Source organism: Anguilla rostrata, chromosome 5 (genome assembly GCF_018555375.3).
Source record: "Anguilla rostrata isolate EN2019 chromosome 5, ASM1855537v3, whole genome shotgun sequence".
In the NCBI taxonomy this organism is placed as follows: Eukaryota; Metazoa; Chordata; class Actinopteri; order Anguilliformes; family Anguillidae; genus Anguilla; species Anguilla rostrata.
This window is the reverse complement of record NC_057937.1, coordinates 37820828-37841989: the sequence shown is the minus strand read 5'-3', so window position 1 is coordinate 37841989 and position 21162 is coordinate 37820828. Positions and strand designations below refer to the sequence as shown.

General features: G+C 44.9%; 1 protein-coding gene across 9 annotated transcripts in view; it reads right to left on the bottom strand.

Moving 5' to 3' along the window:
- Positions 1 to 14488: 14488 nt before the first annotated feature.
- Positions 14489 to 21162, bottom strand: part of LOC135255218 (tyrosine-protein kinase CSK-like) — a 54123-nt gene continuing 47449 nt past the window's right edge. For all 9 annotated transcript variants that reach the window (XM_064336079.1, XM_064336080.1, XM_064336082.1 and 6 more), the window contains 7 exons: positions 20776 to 20841; positions 19973 to 20072; positions 19681 to 19771; positions 19380 to 19453; positions 18901 to 19096; positions 18411 to 18497; positions 14489 to 17893 (listed from right to left, as the gene is read on the bottom strand). In XM_064336079.1, coding sequence (XP_064192149.1) covers positions 17711 to 17893; positions 18411 to 18497; positions 18901 to 19096; positions 19380 to 19453; positions 19681 to 19771; positions 19973 to 20072; positions 20776 to 20841 — 797 coding nt within the window. In that variant the 3' untranslated portion in view covers positions 14489 to 17710. The remainder of the gene's footprint in view (positions 17894 to 18410; positions 18498 to 18900; positions 19097 to 19379; positions 19454 to 19680; positions 19772 to 19972; positions 20073 to 20775; positions 20842 to 21162) is intronic.

Genomic DNA, 21162 nt, shown 5'->3' with positions numbered 1-21162 from the left:
GTAGTCTGTAGGGTGGCCAATTCCCAATCCCTATATAAATCTCCCTGTGTGGCTGGGGGCCCCTCCATAGTACTTTCTATACTGTGATCCCATTTCAGTTGAAAACCCTCTCTGCTTTCCTTGTCTGCTTCCCTTTAAAAAAAAATTTAAAAGCATTTGTTTTGCTTCTGGTTAAAGTATAAAAACACTGAAACATAAAAACATAAGTAAAGAATTAACATTTCTGAGTATGAACTGTCTACTATCTAATATCACTAGGCTTTACACAAAATTTTAAACATCTGTAACATGTAAGCCAGGTGAAGGCAGTGGTCATCCTGTGGGTTCACTCTGGTAATGTGGGTTTTCTGCAGTCTTTTTTGAGATGCAAGTAATGTTTAAAAAGCCCTCCATGTAAATTGCACGCGCATGAATGCGCATCTCATTTCTGTGCGCCCTCGTTGGGGCATGGCTGGCTCTGCCTCGGTGACACATGCCCCGTTCGTGCGCCCGTGTGTCACAGTGCATGACGGAAGCTTCCAGACACATCGTGTGGGGCCCTGTGGACCACGGAACGGTGTGCTCCAGAGGCCGGCCCCCTGTGACCGACCTCATGTCCGTGCTGTGACTGTGTCATGTCTGGGCGATGGAGAGCAGCCATGTTTCCTGTACTCCACAGCCTCGTTCAGACGCAGTGAGGCCAGCGCGGTTAGGGGCACATCAACCGCAGCCCATGTTTCTGTGTTTGTTGTGTTTTTGTGTCAGACCTTCATGCGTTGGTGTTTGTGGTGCGTGTGTCTGTCGTTGTCATACTGTCGCAGTGTACCTTATATAAGATTGTGTTTGCTCCTAGCTGCCTCTGGGGAAAAAGTCTGTTCATACATACATACATACAGTATATACCTAATACATATATTATGGTATTATTTTCTTGATTTGGCCATGTACTCCACAATTTTAGATTTATAATCAAACGATTCACATTCTCAGCTTTTAGTTCAGGGTATCTTTATACACTTTGGTTTCACCTTGTAGAAATTACAGCACTTTTGAAACATAAAAATCAAGTAACCATTACAATTACAACCTTCTAAAACAGCATTATGAATAAGATGGAAAACAACCACTAGTGTGTGCAAAACTAAAGACTTAGTATCCATTTATACAGCTGGATATATAGTGAAGTACCTTGCTCAAGGGAACATTGGCTGCGTCCTACCTGCAAGCCCAGTTCCCTAAGCATTAGTGGCAGTGTAGGCTTGACTGACATGAAGCAGTAATTGGAAAGACTGGCACTGTAGGGCATGAGATGTCATTCACACAGTTGGATCCAAAGATGACATGTCCATCATTACGCCTTCCTCCGTAAATATGTGGACACTGAAAATCAACAGTTCCTACCTCTCCAATTAGTGTACAAAGTCGATAATTCGTTTTCTGAATTTACTGGAAACTATTATTCTGAGCAAAGATATCATATATTATGATGAACTATACTTTATCAGTCACTGCCTTGCAGAAGCCCCACATCACCTAACCAGTCAGAGAGGTGATTTATCAAAGATGACGAAGTTATTTAACTTGATGAAAGTCAAGCCATGTGAAAAATCAAGAAAGAAGCTCGTCTTTTCCCAATAGAACAACGTTATTAGCTGCCAAGGGTGTTCATGGTTAGCCATTTCTAATTTGTTACCCGATCCTGCAAGGGTAGGGTTTAGCGACCTGAAAAAAGGCTTTCCAGAGCAGTAGCGTTCAGTTGCGGCCTCTGTATTTATGTAAGTGACGATAGCCGTTGTTGATTCTTTCCATGAAAATGAAAGATAAATCTGCCGTTTTAAAGTAATCATCGTGCCATTTGATTCACAGATTACACGCATGAAAAGGACTGGCACAGAAGGGCTGGTCCTTCAGATGCCAGGCAGACAGTGCGTGCCAGCTTGCAGAGCACTGGCACAAACATGCTACCCTATGCTGCCATGTCACGTGCTAAGTAGAATGATGCTTTTCAAAGCGCAGGTGGAGCTTACAAGTGCGTGTAGAATCACAGTCAACCAAAGCCTGAGGAGATCAGGCTTCAGCACGCGAACTGAGGGGTGGTGGTCCAAATCACCTGAGCATATATTTTTGTGCATCAGGTGAGTTACATAAGAAGAAACCAGACTGGTCTATACCAGCTTCTGGAAATGCTCAACCCCCCTCCATCCTCCCTCTCCCTCTCCCTCCCTGTCTCTCTCTCTCTCTCTCTCTCTCTGTGTGCTTGATTTAGAACTGTGGCCTTAGAGAAATGGCGCAGCACAATAGGTTAGCGCCGGCTGCAGTTAAATGGGATGCGATAACCGGAAAATTCTCTCTCAGCTGAGTTCCTGCGGATAATCGGCGTGGAGAGGACACAACCTTCGCAAGTGTGGCAGGAGGTGTGGGGCGAGGGAGAGAGGAGTGAAACAAGGACAGAAAAAGAAGAGCAAGATGCGTAAAGTTGAGTGAGTGGATAAACTAAAGATAAACATCAGGAAGGCAAGAAAGATGATCTCATGATCCAGCTTACTGCCATTTGGAGAACCTTTAGTGTGTCATGTTGGCACAGTAATGTGGATGCATGCCAGGTTCCATGATACGGGCTGGGTACGTGCCAATTTAACATGGTCTCCTGAGCATACCTAGAAAACTAGAGCAACCTTTCCTAAAACATGTATATTTGCCAAAATTCTGGATGTCCCTTGAATGCTATTCTTCAGGAAGGAATAATGAAGACATTGCAGGAATAGCGTACGACATTATTCAGTGCTGTTATTTGGGTTTAGAAGAATTTTAATTGTGATTGGTGATTTGGTTATCGGTAAAATAGGGAATGTTCATGGAATCTGGCATTTCAATTTGTACATTTGGAACCTTCTTGGAACAGGTTATAAGCATCAGGGAACATTACCAGTATGTTTGTAATGTTTCCTGCCTGGAAGGTTTATTATTGTTATTTTTTTATTTATTGGACAGTACTTGTTTCGACCAATAAATATGTTGTAATGTTATAAAACATTCTTGTGACCTGCCATCCAAATGTAAATCTACGTCAGACTTTCCCTGATCTTCCTGATGGACTGGTGCCCTGCACTGTAATAGTCTGCCTCCACAGATAGCACAGCTCACCCTGTCCTTCTCAGACAGGATACCTGCCCATTAGCTGTACCACAGGGATAATTCCCATTATGCTACAATTTCTTTGTTTTCTAATTACAGCTTGTCAATTGGAACTGTCCCTGGGCTGAGACTCCTTGAAACTCCTTCTGTTTTCTGTGATGAGATGTAGGCGGCCACACGACAAACACAAACATCCAATCAGATCAGTTGAGCATATGCTCACCAACACTTCACTCCATACCCTCCCTTCTCACCAATCTCACCACACCCTCACACTCTCAAAATGGCCAACATCCACTCTGTCTGAAAACCTAAGGAGCAGTTCTGTATCGCTCAAATATTGAGAGTGCATAGAGCTTAGAATCACATGGTTCTAGCTAACATTTCCAGCCAAAATGAGCTAATACCACAGAAATGTTCTTTGTTGAATCTTTTTGATAGGCAAGATGAAATACCTGAAATTAGTCATTTAAAAACATATTGTAATTCTGAGCTCTAGTTATGTGCCGGTTGTTCCTCAGTTTTCAACAAGGTTTTCCTTTCCAATGTGTACTTTAACAATTCTACATTATTTCTCTTCTGTACATAAAAATACAAAAATTTTTTGAATATTTTTGTATTTTCAAATGAATTTGTCCTTGGTAGATTGCATTTTACAAGACAATTTTCCCAGCACTGTCTCCTAGAATTGCACCTTAAGAAATTCTTCCATTCTGTCATGTGCAAACGGATTGGCCCAGATTCCCAATGAACACCCAAAACAAAATGCAGAGCCTCTGACAGTACCACAGCAGAGAGGTACATCTTTTCAAGTGAGCACAGAAACAGCAGCTGCTCTGCTTCTGTTCTGCATGCTTTGGGGAGCAGCGGTGGGGGGGCCAGCCTCCCGCTGGGAGCTTTGCACACTAGACTGTGTGGAAATCCTGTCAAACAACAAATTCTCCTCCAGTCAGACTCTCATAACCACAGTAAACATGGTCAATGGTCAATGGTTACTGTGCACCAATAGGAACTGACCATGAGATGGACCATACAGACAGATCGGTATTGACAGTTGGGTCGATCTGGTGAGGGGGATGGGAATGAATGAGTGGGTCCAGGTGATTTTCTGTGGAGCAGCTCCAGAAGGGAGGATGGCCAATCTGGCGCTCTACCCCAGCTGGACTGCATCAGAGCTAAACGCCACACACACACACACACACTCACGGGCCAGCGCAGCTGAGACCCCCGATAGGCTGTCAGCACAGGAATATGCGCTGGGCTCGTTCTCTGAACAGCATCTCTCTCCTTCTGTCATTTTTCACCATGCATTACTCAGGCCGCTTTAGTGCAAGCCGATCTGGCGTGTGCTGCAAAAGTTCGCTGCTTGCATTCTCCCTCTACATACAACGCACAACTACGCGCAAACGGACATACATGCTCACACAATCATCTGCACAATCACTTGGGTATTCCCAAAAGGCCAGCACACAACTCTCACACACACAAAACGTGTGTGTGGCACAAGTAGAGGAGCAGGGTAGCCATTTGGTCATTAAGTTCCCTTGTTTATTTTGATCTCCAGACGACACTCTAAGAGCAGACAAAACAAGAGAGGCAGAGAGATGCCAGATGTGGATGACCCGTTTACAAACCAGGTCAGCTTTGGCTGAGTGACTCTGGATGACCACTGACTGATGCCTCCCTAATGATCTCCTGTGGAGAGAGATGAGGATCTTCTGCCTTGTCATGTCCTCATCACCTTTCTGCCGTTTCTTCTTCCTGTTCGCCATATAGAGCGGTATTGTGGGGGATGGTTAGACGGGGAGCTGAAAGTGATGAAAAACCCTAATGAGCAAGATCTCCCTGTCTCTGCTGTCAGAGCACTCTTTCAGAATGGCACTGACAATTTCCTAATTTCCTCACATTGAACTTGTTTAGTCTTTTATTATTAAGACAGTAATAATTTCATTTCAGAGTTTGCGTTTGCTGTGTTCAACATGCTTGGTTTCGACTGGCTTAGCAACTGCCCCCAAAACAAAACCTGAACCAGTGTATGGCCCCCCCCCTCCCCCTTCCCACAAACAAAGCCTGAACCCACAAACCGCCCAAGTCACTATCCATTTCGTTGAGAGGCCTTCTAGCTTTTATTTTGAGGGGAGATCAAAGAGTTCTGATTGTCCTCAAAGCCCCAGACAGGGGCTCCCACCCCTAACATCAGCAACCGTGCACTTTCCCTTCTAACCACTGGTGAGTCACTCTTGGAGCCACCAGGGGTGAACTTCTCAGTTGTGGAATTACCCTTCAAATGAACCATCACTTGCCGGATAGAATAAGGAAGAGTAGATGAGATGGGTTTAGCGGTGGGTGGCGGCAGCCAGCTCGGACATGAATTCTTGTGGGGGTACTCGAAAAATACAGCAGGCCACCCTGGGGAGGGGGGATCTTGTTAGTCCTTCCTCTCCCTCACTCCCTTGCTCATCAGCACTGATCCTCCTCCACAACTCCATCAATGCTACCACAAGAGAGCTCCCAGCTGGAGATCCCAGCTTCCATCATACAGGGTGGGGAGGTTAGCCTGTAACAGGAGGGTCCTTAATGGGATTTGTGTCCAAATCAAAAGTGAGAGGCATGAGAAATTCCCAGAAGTAGGCCCATTTTTCCCCCGGCGGACAGGCTTCTGGATTTGTGTGGTGGTCTGCCAGGAGGCGTTAGAGTCAGTACCACATGCTCGTGATTTACTGATTTCTCTCTTGCCTTCACATACAGTAAACAGCTCCCTTTACAGTAATAATCTATCCATGCAGACTGTCAAACAACAGCTAACACAGCAAATATCATCAAATCTGATCAACAAAACTGTCAATCAAGGGTAACCAAATAGTACATGTAACTGCTACTATACACAAACGAGTATGCATTGTCAAACCAGTATGATTTTATATGTCCATACCCATGACAAGGCACTGTGAATTTATTTCCCAGAGAGGGTCTAATGATGTCCTTCTCCAATCTCTTAGCATAATTTCCCAGAGATTTTCTTTCCTACACCAAAGCCTACAGTTGTATCCCTTAGCATAATTTCTCACAGATTTTCTTTCCTATGCCAAAGCCTACAGTTGTATCCCTCAGTATAATTTCTCAGAGATTTTCTTTCCTATGCCAAAGCCTACAGTTGTATCCCTTAGCATAATTTCCCAGAGCTTTTCTTTCCTATGCCAAAGCCCAGTTGTGCCATAAGGGGCAGCAGTGATTGGCGACATTCAGAACCAATCACGTCACTGTGCTTACATGACAGCTTGTGCGACAGCCACCTTCATTTCAGTTCAGGGCTTCCCAACCCTGTTCCTAGAGATCTACCATCCTGGATGTTTAACCAGATGTGTTGAATTAGGTGTTTCTTTGGATTTGAGAGAAAGGCAACAGGACGGTAGATCTCCAGAAGCAGGGCTGGGTAGTCATGCTCTAGTCTGAAAGCCAAGCTCTTCACTTATCTGGTTTGGATACAGATTTCAGAAAAATGTTTACTTGACAGAGGCTGTGCATTGTAGAAAATATTAATCAAAAACTGGATCTTTTGATCTTCTAGTGCTCATCCCAATGTCCAAACCTGGTCATGTGTTTACCAGAGGAGCCTTTTGCCACTTACAAATGGCTCCCTGGATAGTCTTGAACATGTGAGTGAGGAACTAAAACATACATGCTTTAAAAAGACTATGCAAATCCAGCACTGTGCAGTCTCCAGACAAGCTGCTTTTTGTACAATGTTGCTGCTAGCCTTGGGCTCATAATGATGTCACCTCTGTCAGCTGACCCAAAGCAGGGTCAGACAGGACCCTGCAGACACAACCCTGCCGTGTCACACAAAATAACACAACACTTTGTGCAATCAAGCAATCCTGCACAGGGCATTTCAAAGGTCCTACAATATTACAGCCTTTTCAACTACACTTTATTGAAAAATATGTACATGGCAGTCGTAACAGGACAAATGTCACTGTCAAGGGTGATATAACTGACGTGTACATTATTGCGTCAATAAATGCATATATTATTTGTTTTATATTTATTATTTTGTATTATTTTTCTTTTTTCAGTGGCAATGGTACAAAATGTACAAAAAGTGCTGTCATTTAGACAATGTGAAACTAAAGTATATAAACCCTAAATAAAATATTCCTAAATAAAAGCTGAGAATGTGCACTTTAACCACATGTGAATTATGTGATTACAAATCTAAAATTATGGAGCACAGAGCCAGATTAATAAAAGAATATGTCTTTGTCCCAAATATTATGGAGCTCACAGCATGTGCATCTGCTCACATGAAATAAGTTGAGGCAATGAAGAAATTAATAACTTTTGCAAAGTATCCGTTCATATGTGGAACTAACATATCTTGACAATTGCAAAGTGTTGGCGGAGGTATGTTACATTACAGGCATTTAGCAGAAGCTCTTATCAAGAGTGACAAGTAGAAGGTATGCCTTCCAATGAGAGCCATCTTCTAGTTACTATTATTTTATTGCATTCTGTGTCTGTGTAGTGGTCCACACTATGTGACGGGCTACTCAAGTTATTTTTGAGTTAACATTAAAACATTTATTATTTTATACCACATTTTTACCTCTTCATTCTGAGTGTAAAAGAACAAAACAACCTTTGCAGGAATAATGCTGTTCTCAAAGCTGCATAGTAACAGAATTCGAAACCCGAGAAAACTGCTCCACAGCCGAGCAGTACAGACGGTTTCCTGAGGTGGAATACGTCGGATACCTTTGACTGACATATGAAGTAGAGCGTGCGGTGTTCTCTAGACCGTCATGTTGAAAAATATTTTGTTTGTTGCCTGTGTAATAAGCACATGACCCATATTTTATATGTGCTTGAACTGCTTCAGCCCAACTTGTTTTTGTGTTTGTTTGAGATGTATGCCTTCCACACGTCGTCCTGCATTCGAGTTGCCAGAAAGCATCATCTTAATTAATGTGAATGCGCCCACAGTCATTCCTGTTTAATACAAATGCAGTTGCGTCATTTGTTTGCTGCCACACCGATGCTCTTGCTCCTCTAAATATATTCCAAAATTCATTTTGTTTTCCTCGTAAGCCCATCCTGAAGTCCTGTGCCTAGACCTTGCGAGCGAAGCAGAGAGAAACACGATGGCGTTAAGCGGATACGAGACGGCTTCTCCGTTAGTTTACGGGAGCTCGTGCATAACCCTGCGCTGGCTTTCAGCCTTCATATCCATCAGGATCTTTCCTGAGCCCATCTTTGGGTTGGCCAGTTCGGCCTGTGTACGGCTCTCATGGTGATGGTATACTCCCCTGGGCTGTAGAGGGAAAGTAGGGCAGGGGCCACATCAGCATGTAACACAGACAGGAAGATGTGGGGACGGTGATGCCTTCTACCATTCACCGCATCTGCTTGTGTTCCATACGCTTAAAATAAATAAATAAATATATATATATATATATATATATATATATATATATATATAAACATGTAAAAAAAATACTCACCGGCCACTATAAGTGTATATATATATATACATATATATATATAAACACACACACACACACACACAGAAAGTGAGAGAGATAGAGAGGAGGTGGCTTCCCCCTCATTGATGTAAAGTGCTTCTATATAAACATAATCTTAATCATAACTAATAATAATATAATTGTTTGTATTATTAGAAATTGAGGAAAATAGGCAGACTCCATAAAACACACATTTTAACATTTACACGTTTTCAATTTTATACCAGCAAGCAAAACTGTGAGGAGACGTTGCTTGCAATAGCAGGGCTTTGTATGCCCATGCGGTCACAAATGTCACTTTTAATAACTGATCAGAGAAAGCTAACGATTTAAAACGTATGAACATGTAAAATGCGTGTAGAGAACATCGAGGACTCTCGCGCATATGGGCTGCAAAGCTCTGACTCAAGGCCTGGCTGCTGGCAGAATTCTCCCATGAACAGCGCGGTGCAGTGCACACGCGCACGTGGCCAAGCACTTACAGACTGCATCTTCCTTCTTCTTTTTTTTGTAGCAATGTTGAGGATTCAAATGAGGATTGCGATTATTCCAGATGCATTTTCACTTGATGTCTACAAGCCAACATATGGCCAACTTGGGTTCCAGGCAGCGTGGGGAATAATACCCAGAAGTAAACCAGCGTTCACAGGAAACAGACAAGTGTTCTTTGTGTCTATGTGTCGATGTAGGTACAACCTGTCCTTTATAGATCTGTTCTGGTGATAGAAGATTCATGGGTGAGCAGGTGAGCATCAGACAGAGAGAGGGAGAAGGGGATGAGAGGAGAAGGAGGTCTCCATATATGGAATAAAGGACCCGGGGGAGAGTGGGCAGTGGGAACATAGCAGTTCTGACTGCAACCTCTTTAGGTGCTACACCTTGTCCCCCTGAGGCAGGTCTTCATGGTGACTAGGGACAGGAGGCAAAATTTCCCTGGGGAAATGCAAATACAGCTTGACAAGCGGTGCTGGAAATATGCTCCTCTGACTTGGGGAACCTTTGCATTTCACGAAGTCAACATAACATGTCACCGACTCAAAAAATCTGTTTATTTACAGAACCCAAAACCAGCAGGCCTTTGCACCACAGGAGCAGCTTACAGCTGTTGTCGCTCCTCTCTTGCTCTCATCCCTCTATGTGCCTCTGACTGTGCAAGAACAGACAGCAAAGTTGTATTCAGTCAAACTGAGACAGAAAAATGATATGAGAAAAAGCTGACTTGTAAGGTCTTCAAAGAGCACTAGGTTCTCCCCGGATATATTTGGAATTAACTCGAGATAGAGTCAGCAGACAGGTTTTATCCTTTCTGTTGGAGCCATTTTTACATATATTATACATTGCTATTTATTTGTGTTTGTATTCAATGTCATTCACTTCTTTAACACAGGTAGATCATACAAATAGGTGAGCTCACAGGAACAGGAAGGTGCGTTGATTGATGGGGGAATGAGACAGGATCAAGCTAGGTCATGTGTCACGGAGTACTGCCCGTTTGCTGCAAACCCTGGTGAATGTAGGCCTAGCCTACTGCCTGGACTGAAATCAACTCGCACTGGTGATGAGTTTGATTAGCCATTGCACTGATGGACACCGCATCCAAAGATATATATCACTTGGATATTGTTGTTTTAGAACACATCAGAACATATCTGCCCTTCAGTGGCTTATTTGGTAGAGAGAAAGTAATTACACCCTCAGAATACCTTATGAAAGTCGACAACAACGGTCGCATTCTGTCAACCGCCACTGGTTTCCATAGTAGCCCGCCCGCCTGCATGCGACAACCGTTGTAATTTCAATATAGCCACTTGTTAGCAACTTACTTTTTAAAAGTAGGCTACATTACGGCTTTTGAAATATGAATGGGTGTGATTCATCTCGTATAACCAAATGTGAAACTCTCTTAGGCTTACATTAACCACAAACCTTCGTTTCTACAGAAAACGAAATCCCTATGGCAAAACCAGAGACTGTAAAAAATATGGACAAAGCTACTGTGACGTCACCCATTGCCTCTCCGTGGGTCTGTAAAACACGTTTTGAAGCTCAATGGCGGGCGCGGCCATGTTCTCGATTTGGAGCCAAAACCATAGAGTTAAGCGGTCTTGTGATTTTTACAATGTGATTGACAGTCCGGTGCGGAAAAGCCCATCAACCTGAACGAACTTGAGGCTAGCTGACTGTCAGCCGTTGTTTTGAAATATATTAACACATGTTTACGGAGTTTAATTTCCATCCGTGACTGTACTGTGTCATGTAATCACGTTATATGTATGGCATTAATAATACAATTATGTTCAGTTATCTTCAATTTATGTTTCTCAGCAAAACGAATATGCTTAGCTAGCGTATCAGCTTGCCAGTGAGCTAGGTAGGCTATCCGTGGTTAGCTCACGCATTAGCAATATGAACCACAGGGGAAGAACATCGACCACACTGATGGTCAATCAATCAGAGATGTGTAGGCTACTGGTGATTTGACTAGGCTAATTTTTGTATAACTGGATGGTAGACCTGCTGTTAACCGAGCAAGTTATCGTCGTAGGTTTTCGCCACAGACAGTTAATGAGCCAGTAACTGCTACTAGCTACTCCATCGTCGTTTGTGGTGTTCACTTGCTGGGTGACGCTAGCTGACCGATCGTTCGCAAGTCACTTTCTACCGAATAAAAATTAACACTGTCAGTGGTGTTTAACAAATCTACCAAGTATTTTAATAACTGATCTACAGGCGTGTAAATATGACAACGCACTTTGCACCTGTTGCATAAAGACAAAAATAATGTACATTGAATTTCTAATTAATATTATTTTCTTGCTAGCTTCTAGCTTTGTCACATTCGTGCAGCCTAGCCCAGGTAGACATTTACGTAATGTACACGACTGACAAGCCGTCAAACACGTTTGACTGATGGAATATTTTCCGGTTAGGGTTAGCTAGCTAGTCAAATGGCTTGGTAGCCGAAGTTGCGAACTGTTTTAGCATAGGCTATTGGACTACCACATATAGCAAATAAGCGTTAGCTGATTACGCTTTCTGCAAACGAATTATTTGGTTAAGTGGGCTAAAGGAAATAGTAAAAATGACTCGGCTACCGCAAAACTTCAGAGGAGGATTATTTTATGGTCGTCTAGTGCAGCTGTAAATAGCACACGCTATAATGAAGCCACTACAAAATGGGATGCCTGCATTTTCTGACTTCGCACAGGTGGACCGTGGTCGGAGCCGCAATGTCAAGGCCAAGAGACGCCACCTCCCACCCCAGTGACCACAGATTGTAGCCCTTACTGTAGCTCAGTCCTCCGCAGTAATCCGGAAGTGACGCAAGCTGTACCTCATTGGTCCAGAACAAATATTGGCACTGTGCCCAAATGACGCAATAAATCATGAAATCGACCCATGGACAGTCATAAGACGAATAAAATACACCTATTATGACTATTTGTTATTGTGAGAAAAAATTATTGACTTTGTATTTTGATCACATTTGTACCGTAGACTTACATGGAAACCGGATATGAAAACACCTATACTGGAGCCATCCGTAGTGGCGCTAGTGAGCAACCAGGAACTACAACACCAGGAAATGAGCTTCAAAAACGAAGTCTGGTTTTGGCCGCTTGGGCAAAACCCATTGGAAATCTGGCGTGTGAACCAGAGACTGTGAACCCATGGCGGAAGATACTTCTGAGTTGTCAGTACGGTCTATGGTTGGCCTACAAAAAGACGTCATTATATTTTGGAGCGTAGATCACGTTTACGTCAAGACAGTTGCGCACACACTGTGGTGGCAGAAAACCATTAAACTAGTAAGAGATTTGGCCTTGGCCAAGTCACTGAAACACCGACAGAATGTCTTGTGCTGCTGGCTGTCAAAGGAGAAATAGCAAAAAATATTATTGAATAATATTGAATATTGAATACCTTTGTAGAGTACCCCTTTTGAAGCTAATGCGCAGACAAGTGGCTGCAAGCCATTTAAAAAACAGATTTAGTCTAGAGGGCTTTTCACACTGCACTTAACCCTGGGCTAGGCGAACCTCTTTAATCCTGGGTTAACTATGCAGGTTTACAGCATAAAAAAACATATCTATCGGAACTGTTTCTAGTCTGCTTTCTACCTCAGTATAATGCAGCCAACAAATTGTCTTGGTGCCGAAAATAATTAGACAAGGTGTACTGATCCATAACATTGTTTTATAGGAGTTAGCAAGCTAATGATGTAAAAAAATATTTATTTTACTACCACCGGTACATTAGACAAACTGTCAAAAGTATGTTCTTTCTGCCGCCAGTTTGGCTCCGGCAATAAAAAAAATGTGTAATCAATATTTACTATTAATAACACCAAAAAGGTCTATACAGTTTAAATGCAGTCCATTTACAGTTCTTTGCGCTTTGCTCGCCTCCTCCAATACTGGGACACTGGAGCGAAGCAGCAAACAAAGATCGGTTTGCGGGACACGGAGGAGACGAGGTGGCAGTGGAAGAAAGGAGAATACATTTTTAGAGTACTGGGACGCACCCCCTGTCTCCTGGAATCTATGACTGTGAGAAAGATATTGCGGCCGAGGGCACTGTGATCCATTGGACCAAGAGTCAGTCCTGAGACGCGCATCTCGCAGTCTGCACGAATGGCCGTCTCTGCAGACTAATTGAAGTGGAGACATCAGCTGGAAAAAAAAAAACAACAATTATTTTTAGGCTGTGCAATGAAGTGAGAGACCTGCAAACAGACGGAGGGGATTGTAGGCGTGCGCGCAGCTGAGACTGCAGTATATTAGAATAGCCACTTCGATACAATACAATTCAGCCACAATTAACATCATGACTTTTAGTTGTGAAGCAAATTGTTTGGAATCTACAAGACGCCGTCGTGGTGGTCGAGATAAAACGGCCAGGTGAGCTCATGTCTCTATGCACTTACTGTACGTCGCTTTGGATAAAAGCGTCTACCAAATAAATGTAATGTAAACTAACATCTGTATGAATCAAATTCAAAGCTGTTTTAATATCTAGCTCTTTAATAATTTCAATAATTTCGCCCAAAAGCCCGACCAACTTGTCATTTCACGCACAAAGTAAATATTATTTACACGATTAAACCGTTTAGTAGTCTGATGAAGGAATGTCAAATTGCTTTAAATTTGTCCGAATGTCATTGCAGACCTTCTCACCATTTTGTAACCAGAAATCTATACAGCATGGTGGCAAAAGTAACTGCGCTGAAATGGTTTGCCTCGCAGACAGGTCTCTCATGCCAGCTCCAAAAACAAATATTAAAAATCAGGTAATTATAATTTATTTTTATTATTTAATATAACCCTTTTGAACAGGGGTCCCCGGACCGCAAAATGTTGAAAAACCTCTGCTTCAATGGGTAGAGATATGATCTGCTATCATTTGGACTGGCATGAACCAGTCAATACCGTCTTAAAGCAGCATGACTGATTCACATCAGAGTTATTGGTAACACAATGACCAGCGTTTTCCTCAACATTCCCCAGTAACTACACAAGACAAATCGAGGAAAGATATTCAGCTAAGAAATGCATACCAATGCTCACTCAGTGTTACATTCTGTAAAAGCAACTGATGTTCACTGCTTAATGTGATGTGTTCAAAGCAGTGCGCAAAATATTGAATGCTCATCTGGATGAGTTCATTATTTGCCATGCAACACAGCTGCAGCTCATTGTTCCACATGGTATGCATGAAGAGGGCGCTTTGCATCACGGCCCATGTGATGCTGCTGGCTGGGGTTTTGCCACTTACCACAGAAATCCTGCCATGCTACTGCACTCAATGCATTCATTGTCTCAACTGCAACACTACACCAGTTTGTGCATATGTCAGTCTATCTTAAGCTTGTTTCAGTCGACTCTCACTGGAGGCACATGCATTCATTAAATCCAGGGCTTGCACAAAGATAGTTATATATAGAACAGCTGGATGGAATATACGGAATATATTAAAACTGAATAAAATATATTCTGGTGAGCTTAACATTACAAAAAAAAAGTCAATTGTTGACATCACAATCACCAGACTATGAAATCAAAGGGCGCATTCCCCCGAGTGTGGCAGTAAGGATTATTAGATTCCACTGTGAAAGACAGAGCTGCCCTTGAGAGATCCCCAGGAGTCACCTTCCCAGGGGAGGTGACATCATCCCGGAGACCACCAGTCAGAATCCCTGGAGGGCGGAGGTCACATGAGCGAACACACAGAGGGCAACTAAGCAGCCGGTTAGAGCAGCAAGTTGAATTGCAAAGGGCATTTACAACACGCCGAAACAGGACAGCCACTTCAGCCTCTGGGTGATATCATCAGGATGCAGCACACTGCCACCAGCTGGCCAAACATACAAACTACAAAGAAAAGTAGTATCATGAGGAAGCTACAGAATAAGGGGTTACTTCAAGCTCTGGATAAAGGTAAAATTTATTCTGTCTTGTCTAAAGCAGAGGAAAATTAAACCCAGATGCTTGGGATTCAAAATGCTTCCATGTAAAATTTGTGAGATCCAAAACTGCACTGACATGCTGAACATGCATGAACACTGGCAAAGCATGTTGATAACACACATTGTTACACTGAGTACCTTTGACAGAAGCAAGCCCCTAGCCATGCATTGTCCATGTTACATAACTGTACTATTGTCCTGGCTCAGGCCGAGACGTTAAGATTCATATGAATAACATGCAGTGCATGACCGGCCCTGGTGGGAAACATGTCAAGCAATGGAGGAAATGAAAGGAGAGCAAGCTTCAAGATGGTGGAAGAGACCAAGTCACGCAAATATTCTTTTACAAACAAAATGAAAAACAATCAATGGCATCAGTGGACCAGGTTTTTCACCATACTCGTGCAGGCAAACAAGTGTCAGGTAATAGAGTACTGGAGAGGAACAGCACTGGTGGAGGACAGAAGACTAATCATTCATAATGACATGGATACACAACCTTTTGCATTGACATAGACTGTTTCGGTGCGACAATTTATTCAGATTCAACTGTACAGGGATAGCTATGAAACTGTCAAGCCAATCCAGAACTTTTTTTTTCATAAATCCAGCAGGGCTGAGAGAAAGGCAAGGAAGATTACCTGTTGATTTGGTCTGACGAGTTACATCACAAACTGAAGCCCCTGCAGATAGTGTGACAGATCTCGCTGACAGACTGACTAATCGAGGGCTGGCTTTCTCAGAACCTGACATGAGTACGAATGTGCACGGGGCATATTTGAGCGTCTGTGCACGCACATGCACGGTTGTTACTGCCAGTGTGAGTGTGTCTGTGTGTGTGTGTGTGTGTGTGTGCGTGCGTGTCCCTTCATTATGATGAGGACGCTCAGAGTGGTTTCATAGCTTCCAGGGCATTTGCTCTCTCTCCTTTTCTCCTGAATCAAACAGAGTAAGCCAGTGGTAACCAACTCTGATCCTGGAGATCTACCATCCTGTAGGTTTTCATTTCAACCCTAATTCGACAGAGCTGATTTTACTAATTAGCAGCTCAATGAGATCTCTAGCTGTTGAATGAGGTGTGCTTTGTTAGGGTTGGGGTGAAAACCTACAGGACAGGGTTGGTTACCGCTGGAGTAAGCAGATGATTGGTCTCCTCCTCAGCTGATCCTGGGTCAGCCGCTTACACACGGCACCTTCACCTCACCAGGGGGGGTCACCAATTCCTCCTCGTGATCTGTTCTCTGAGTGAGGACACAAAGGAACTCACTGATTCAGGACCAGCCCTCTGCCCTCTCATCAATGAGATAAAATGGCACCTCACTGACCCTGGACCAGCTCACTAAATCAAAAAAAGGACATTCCACAGAACCCGGATTGGTAGATCTCGTCATGTGACCCGCACCCGCTGTCGATCGAAGACTCGCGTGACCAGCTCCGGGTGGGGGCAAAGCGCCGTCAATCAAACACCACACACAAAAGCACACGCTTCCACACTTCTTTGTACTTTCTTTTTTTTTTTTTTTTTCCTCTCCAAACTGGTCAGATGGAATGATTTATTCATAATCATGGAAGCATAATAAAATGAACATTAATAGCACGGACAGTAAAATCAAGGCCTCTCACACAGCATGCACAGCCCCCCCTCTTAGCTTCAGCGAGCTCGCAGGTTCCAGTTCTCTTTGCTTTGCCGCCTCAGCAATCCTTTGGAAATTTTTTTTTTTTTTTGTCCTTTAAATATTTTTTTTTTTGTCCCAATACAAAACAAGCCACATACTGAGAAATGTACCCTTTTTATTTGGGAACCGCCGCCACCTCGACCTGACCCCCCCGTGCCGGACGCGCGTACCCCTGCGGCGATTGGCCGATGGAGAAATCGGCCGCGCGTTTCTCCCGTCCCGCCTCTCCGGCGCCGTCTCTCTCTTGCGCGTCCGCGCGTTTTCCGACGTGTGCGGGGGGGGGGGGAAGCCTCGCTCTTCGGCGCGAGGGGCGGAAAGCGAACGAACGAATTAACGATAAAAAAGTCGATTTAAAAAAAGGATTAAAGTAAAAAAAAAAAAAAAAGGCGTAGTCCGTGGGAGGGAGGGAGTAAGGGAGGGAGGGAGGGAGGGAGGGGCCGGAGGCTCCGTGTTGGGGAGGCACTTTGGCTCAGAGCGAAGGCCCTCCGGGGAGAGCATGCTGCACGACACAGGGACCCGGGCTGACCTGGAATGCACCGTCTGGGGGGGTGGGGGGGGGGTTTGTTCAAGTGACAAGAAATGGACGAAAAGGCCAGCCTCGCCCCCATCCTTGCCACGCCCGGAGAGAGGGAAACAGAGACATGGACACACAGAGAGAGACAGAGAGAGAGAGACAGAGAGATGGAGAGAGAAACAGGGAAAGATGGACAGAGAGAGAGATGGACAGAGAAAGTGATGGAAAGAGGGCATCAGGTGAAGATGGACAGAGAGCGAGTGAGAGATGGACAGAGATAGTGAGAGATGGTCAGAGAGAGAGAGATTGTCAAAGTGGGAGAGGGGAGGACAAGGGGGGGGGGGGGGGAGGGCAGGCTTCTCTCCGTGTCTGAGACAGGTCCCCGCAGAGCTGGCTGCAGGGCTCGGGGGTGTGGTCCTCACAGGTAGAGCTCCTTGGTTCTGATATTCTGCAGCTGCTCCCTCAGCTTGTGGAAGGAGGGCCGCACCAGCGGGTCCAGGGTCCAGCACTGCTTCATGACGTCGTACACCACCTGCGGGCAGCCGTCCGGCGACTCCATCCTATAGCCCTTCTCCACCCGGGGGACCACGTCCTTCAGGGGCTGAGGGAGGAGGGAGGCGAGGGATCAACCAATGAGGAGGTAGAACTCATCACATTTTCTTAACATGTAACAATAAGGATAACAGGAAGTGGGGACTTCCACGCCAAAAAAAAAGAAAATGGGCAGAAAATGATTTTAACCGAACGAGTGCCGAAATACAATTTACAATATGAGATTTGAAAGATAAAGCAGGCACAAATATGTGGCTGTGCCGTTTCCAGCATCAAAAAATTGAATTTTGAAAAAGCAAAACAGTGTTGAATATGGGACTATAATTTCTGTGCTGAATATCACAAATTCTCTTAAACATGACCGCCCTCTGCTGGAGAAATGGCGGAACGTATCGCAATGGAAGACTCACTTAAGTGCAAACTTAAATACAGACACACCATGTCACATTAACAAGCCAGGTGAACAAACTCTGAAAATATCGTTTTCATTTACATGAACGGCAAGCGGAGTGTGAACTGGCAGAAAGAGAGCTGAACTTAGGAAACGAGCAGTGCGGCGTACGTACTATTCTGGGGTACGGGACGCGCCCGAAGGAGTAGATCTCCCACAGCAGGATGCCGTAGCTCCACACGTCTGATTTGGTCGAGAACTTCTGCTCCGCAGAAGAGAAAGACAGTTCGATAACACCTCCGTTCAAGCAATTAATGTACCCTAACACACGTAACTGACAACACACAGCCTATGAGCTGACCGTAGGTTGAAGTGCATTACATCATAACACACCCACCCAACCGCAATAGACACACAAACACGCACAGCTCATTGGTTGGTCCGTTGAAGGTCGTAAAGTGTCCCATCCTACAGAAAATTACAGATATGAAAGCGTAGCACGCACGCAGATACAGACATGGACACAGACACGCAGTCCATGGAAGACAGCGAAGTGCTATCATAAAGAACAACCTGTGTGTGAGTGGAGAATGTTTAAGTTCCAGTTCCAGTTGGGTAAGTACCATTCATTGGCCCCCCCCCTCCCCTCTCCTCCCCTCCCTTACCTTCTCCCGCAGGGCCTCGGGGGAGGTCCACTTGACGGGCAGCTTGGCCATGTCCTGCGTGGAGGACGCCTCCTTCGTCAGGCCGAAGTCGCTGACCTTGGCGATGTTGTCCTCCGACACCAGAACGTTCCGCGCCGCCAGGTCTCTGTGCACAAAGTTATTGGCCTCCAGGTACTCCATGGCCTCACATACATCACTGAGAGAGAGAGAGAGAGAGAAAGAGAGGGAGGGAAGAGAAGAGAGAAAGAAACAGAAAGAGAGAATGCTAATGTGAGACAATGCCCAAAATCTTCCTAAGGCATGACCCCTTCGGTTTTTACTTTATTTTTCCACTCTTATAACCTATTTTAAACAGTACTTTGTAATAGGAGCAAATGCAATGCTAACAGATTCAGACGCGTTTAAAACTGTAGAATCGCACATTTCCTCGAACGGCGGTCAGGAAAAGCACTGGCTGGTGTCCCGCGGGCGAAACTCACACTGAAAATTTGAGCAGGCAGTCTACGTTCAGAACGGTTCGCCCTCGCGAGCGCAGGTAGTCCACCAGACTGCCCTGCAAAGGCAGAGAGGGGCGGTTTCAGGGCATGGAAGAGGATCTGCTCACCGGCATTGATGGCACAGGCAGGTGCTAACATTTCACTTTGGCTTTTGATTGGGTTAGAGCACAGCAGGGCTGAGTGTCCTATTAGAGCACAGCTGCTCCAGAGCAGGGCTGAGTGTCCTATTAGAGCACAGCTGCTCCAGAGCAGGGCAGAGTGGGTCTGATGGTAGTGAGCTCACCTTGGCCATGTACTCAGTGACTATGTACAGGCTGCCCCTCTCCTCCACGATCACACCCAGCAGCTGCACCAGGTTGTTGTGTCTCAGTTGCCTGCAAGACAAGAGGGGCGTCGTCGGCACAATTAAACACACGCATGAAAAACATGAAACTGTACAAGCAACGCATACACACACACATCCATGCACGCACTTCACCAAACTGCTTCCTAACACCCGATGATCAGCGGGAGCTAGCGGCGCGGCGCGGCGCGCAGGCAGACGGACAGAGGGACGGACGGGCGGCGGCACTCACGTCATCACGGAGGCCTCGGCGATGAAGGCCTGCGCCGTGGCGTCGTGTTTGATGCACTTGACCGCCACCTTGGTCCCGCGGTAGTCTCCCACCATCACGTCTGCGGGGGAGACGCGGAGGCGGGTTAGCGTTCCCAGCGCTACACCTCGGGCTAGCCTTCCTGCGCGTGAGCTAATAATGCAACGGCACACAGCCGGCCAAGAGACCGCCGTGCAGCCAATTAACCAATTCTTACGGTGTATAAAAAATGCTTTCAGCTTTAATGTACTGGAATTTACATCCATATCTGATGAACCCTCATGTAAAAACCGCCAAATGAAAGCTGAAAGCCTGCACTTTAACCTTATGCTCAGTGTTTCCATTTTGAATCCAATGTGCTGGATTCAGAGCCAAGACAACCAACATTGGGGCGCAACCAAAAGTGTCCGAACAATTATCGGTCACACTGTAAGTAGATAAATCTACATCTGCATACCCCTGCACAAGGACGTGGGAGAAACCAGGATTGCCTGAACATCGAAATTTCATTCTTGTAAGCTCCCATGGTAAAAACAAATTCATTTAGGGAACAGAGTCATTCATTTAGGGATAAGCACGTGAAAAGGTTTTAATCTGGATCAATTACACGGTTCACTGCAACACTGACTGAAGCGGCTTCTACGAAGGTTTTGCTTCTACGATCACGGCACTGCAGTACACTGGTGGGGCTGGTGGCAGCTCCTCGTTGGCTGCAGTCCCATTATCCACCTTAATAGGTTTATTGCTGGACCACGTCCAGCCGTTGGTGAAATAAACACACTTACCTCCAAATTCCCCTTTCCCAATGGCCTGGAGGAGCTTGAGTTCCTTTCGGTTAAGGGCCCAGCCACCTGCGTGACAGAACGCAATGTTCAGCTCGCTGGTGCCACTGGCAGCACTTCTCACACTGCCGTGAACGTCACGGGTACTACATCATCATTTGCAGAGGTGGAAAATCCAGGTCCAGAAAGTAAAAGCTGCACCCCAGGATTTTGTTCCAATCACGTGGATTTCCCAATTAGCATAATTCCTCGGCCAGCAGGTAGAACTAATTCGTGAAATCAGCCGGCTGAGTTCATGGGTAGAAGAAACACACAGCAGAAATTTTACCGACCCCTGGACTTTCTACCCCTGATCATTTGTAACTGTATTGTTTGTATTTTACCATTTGT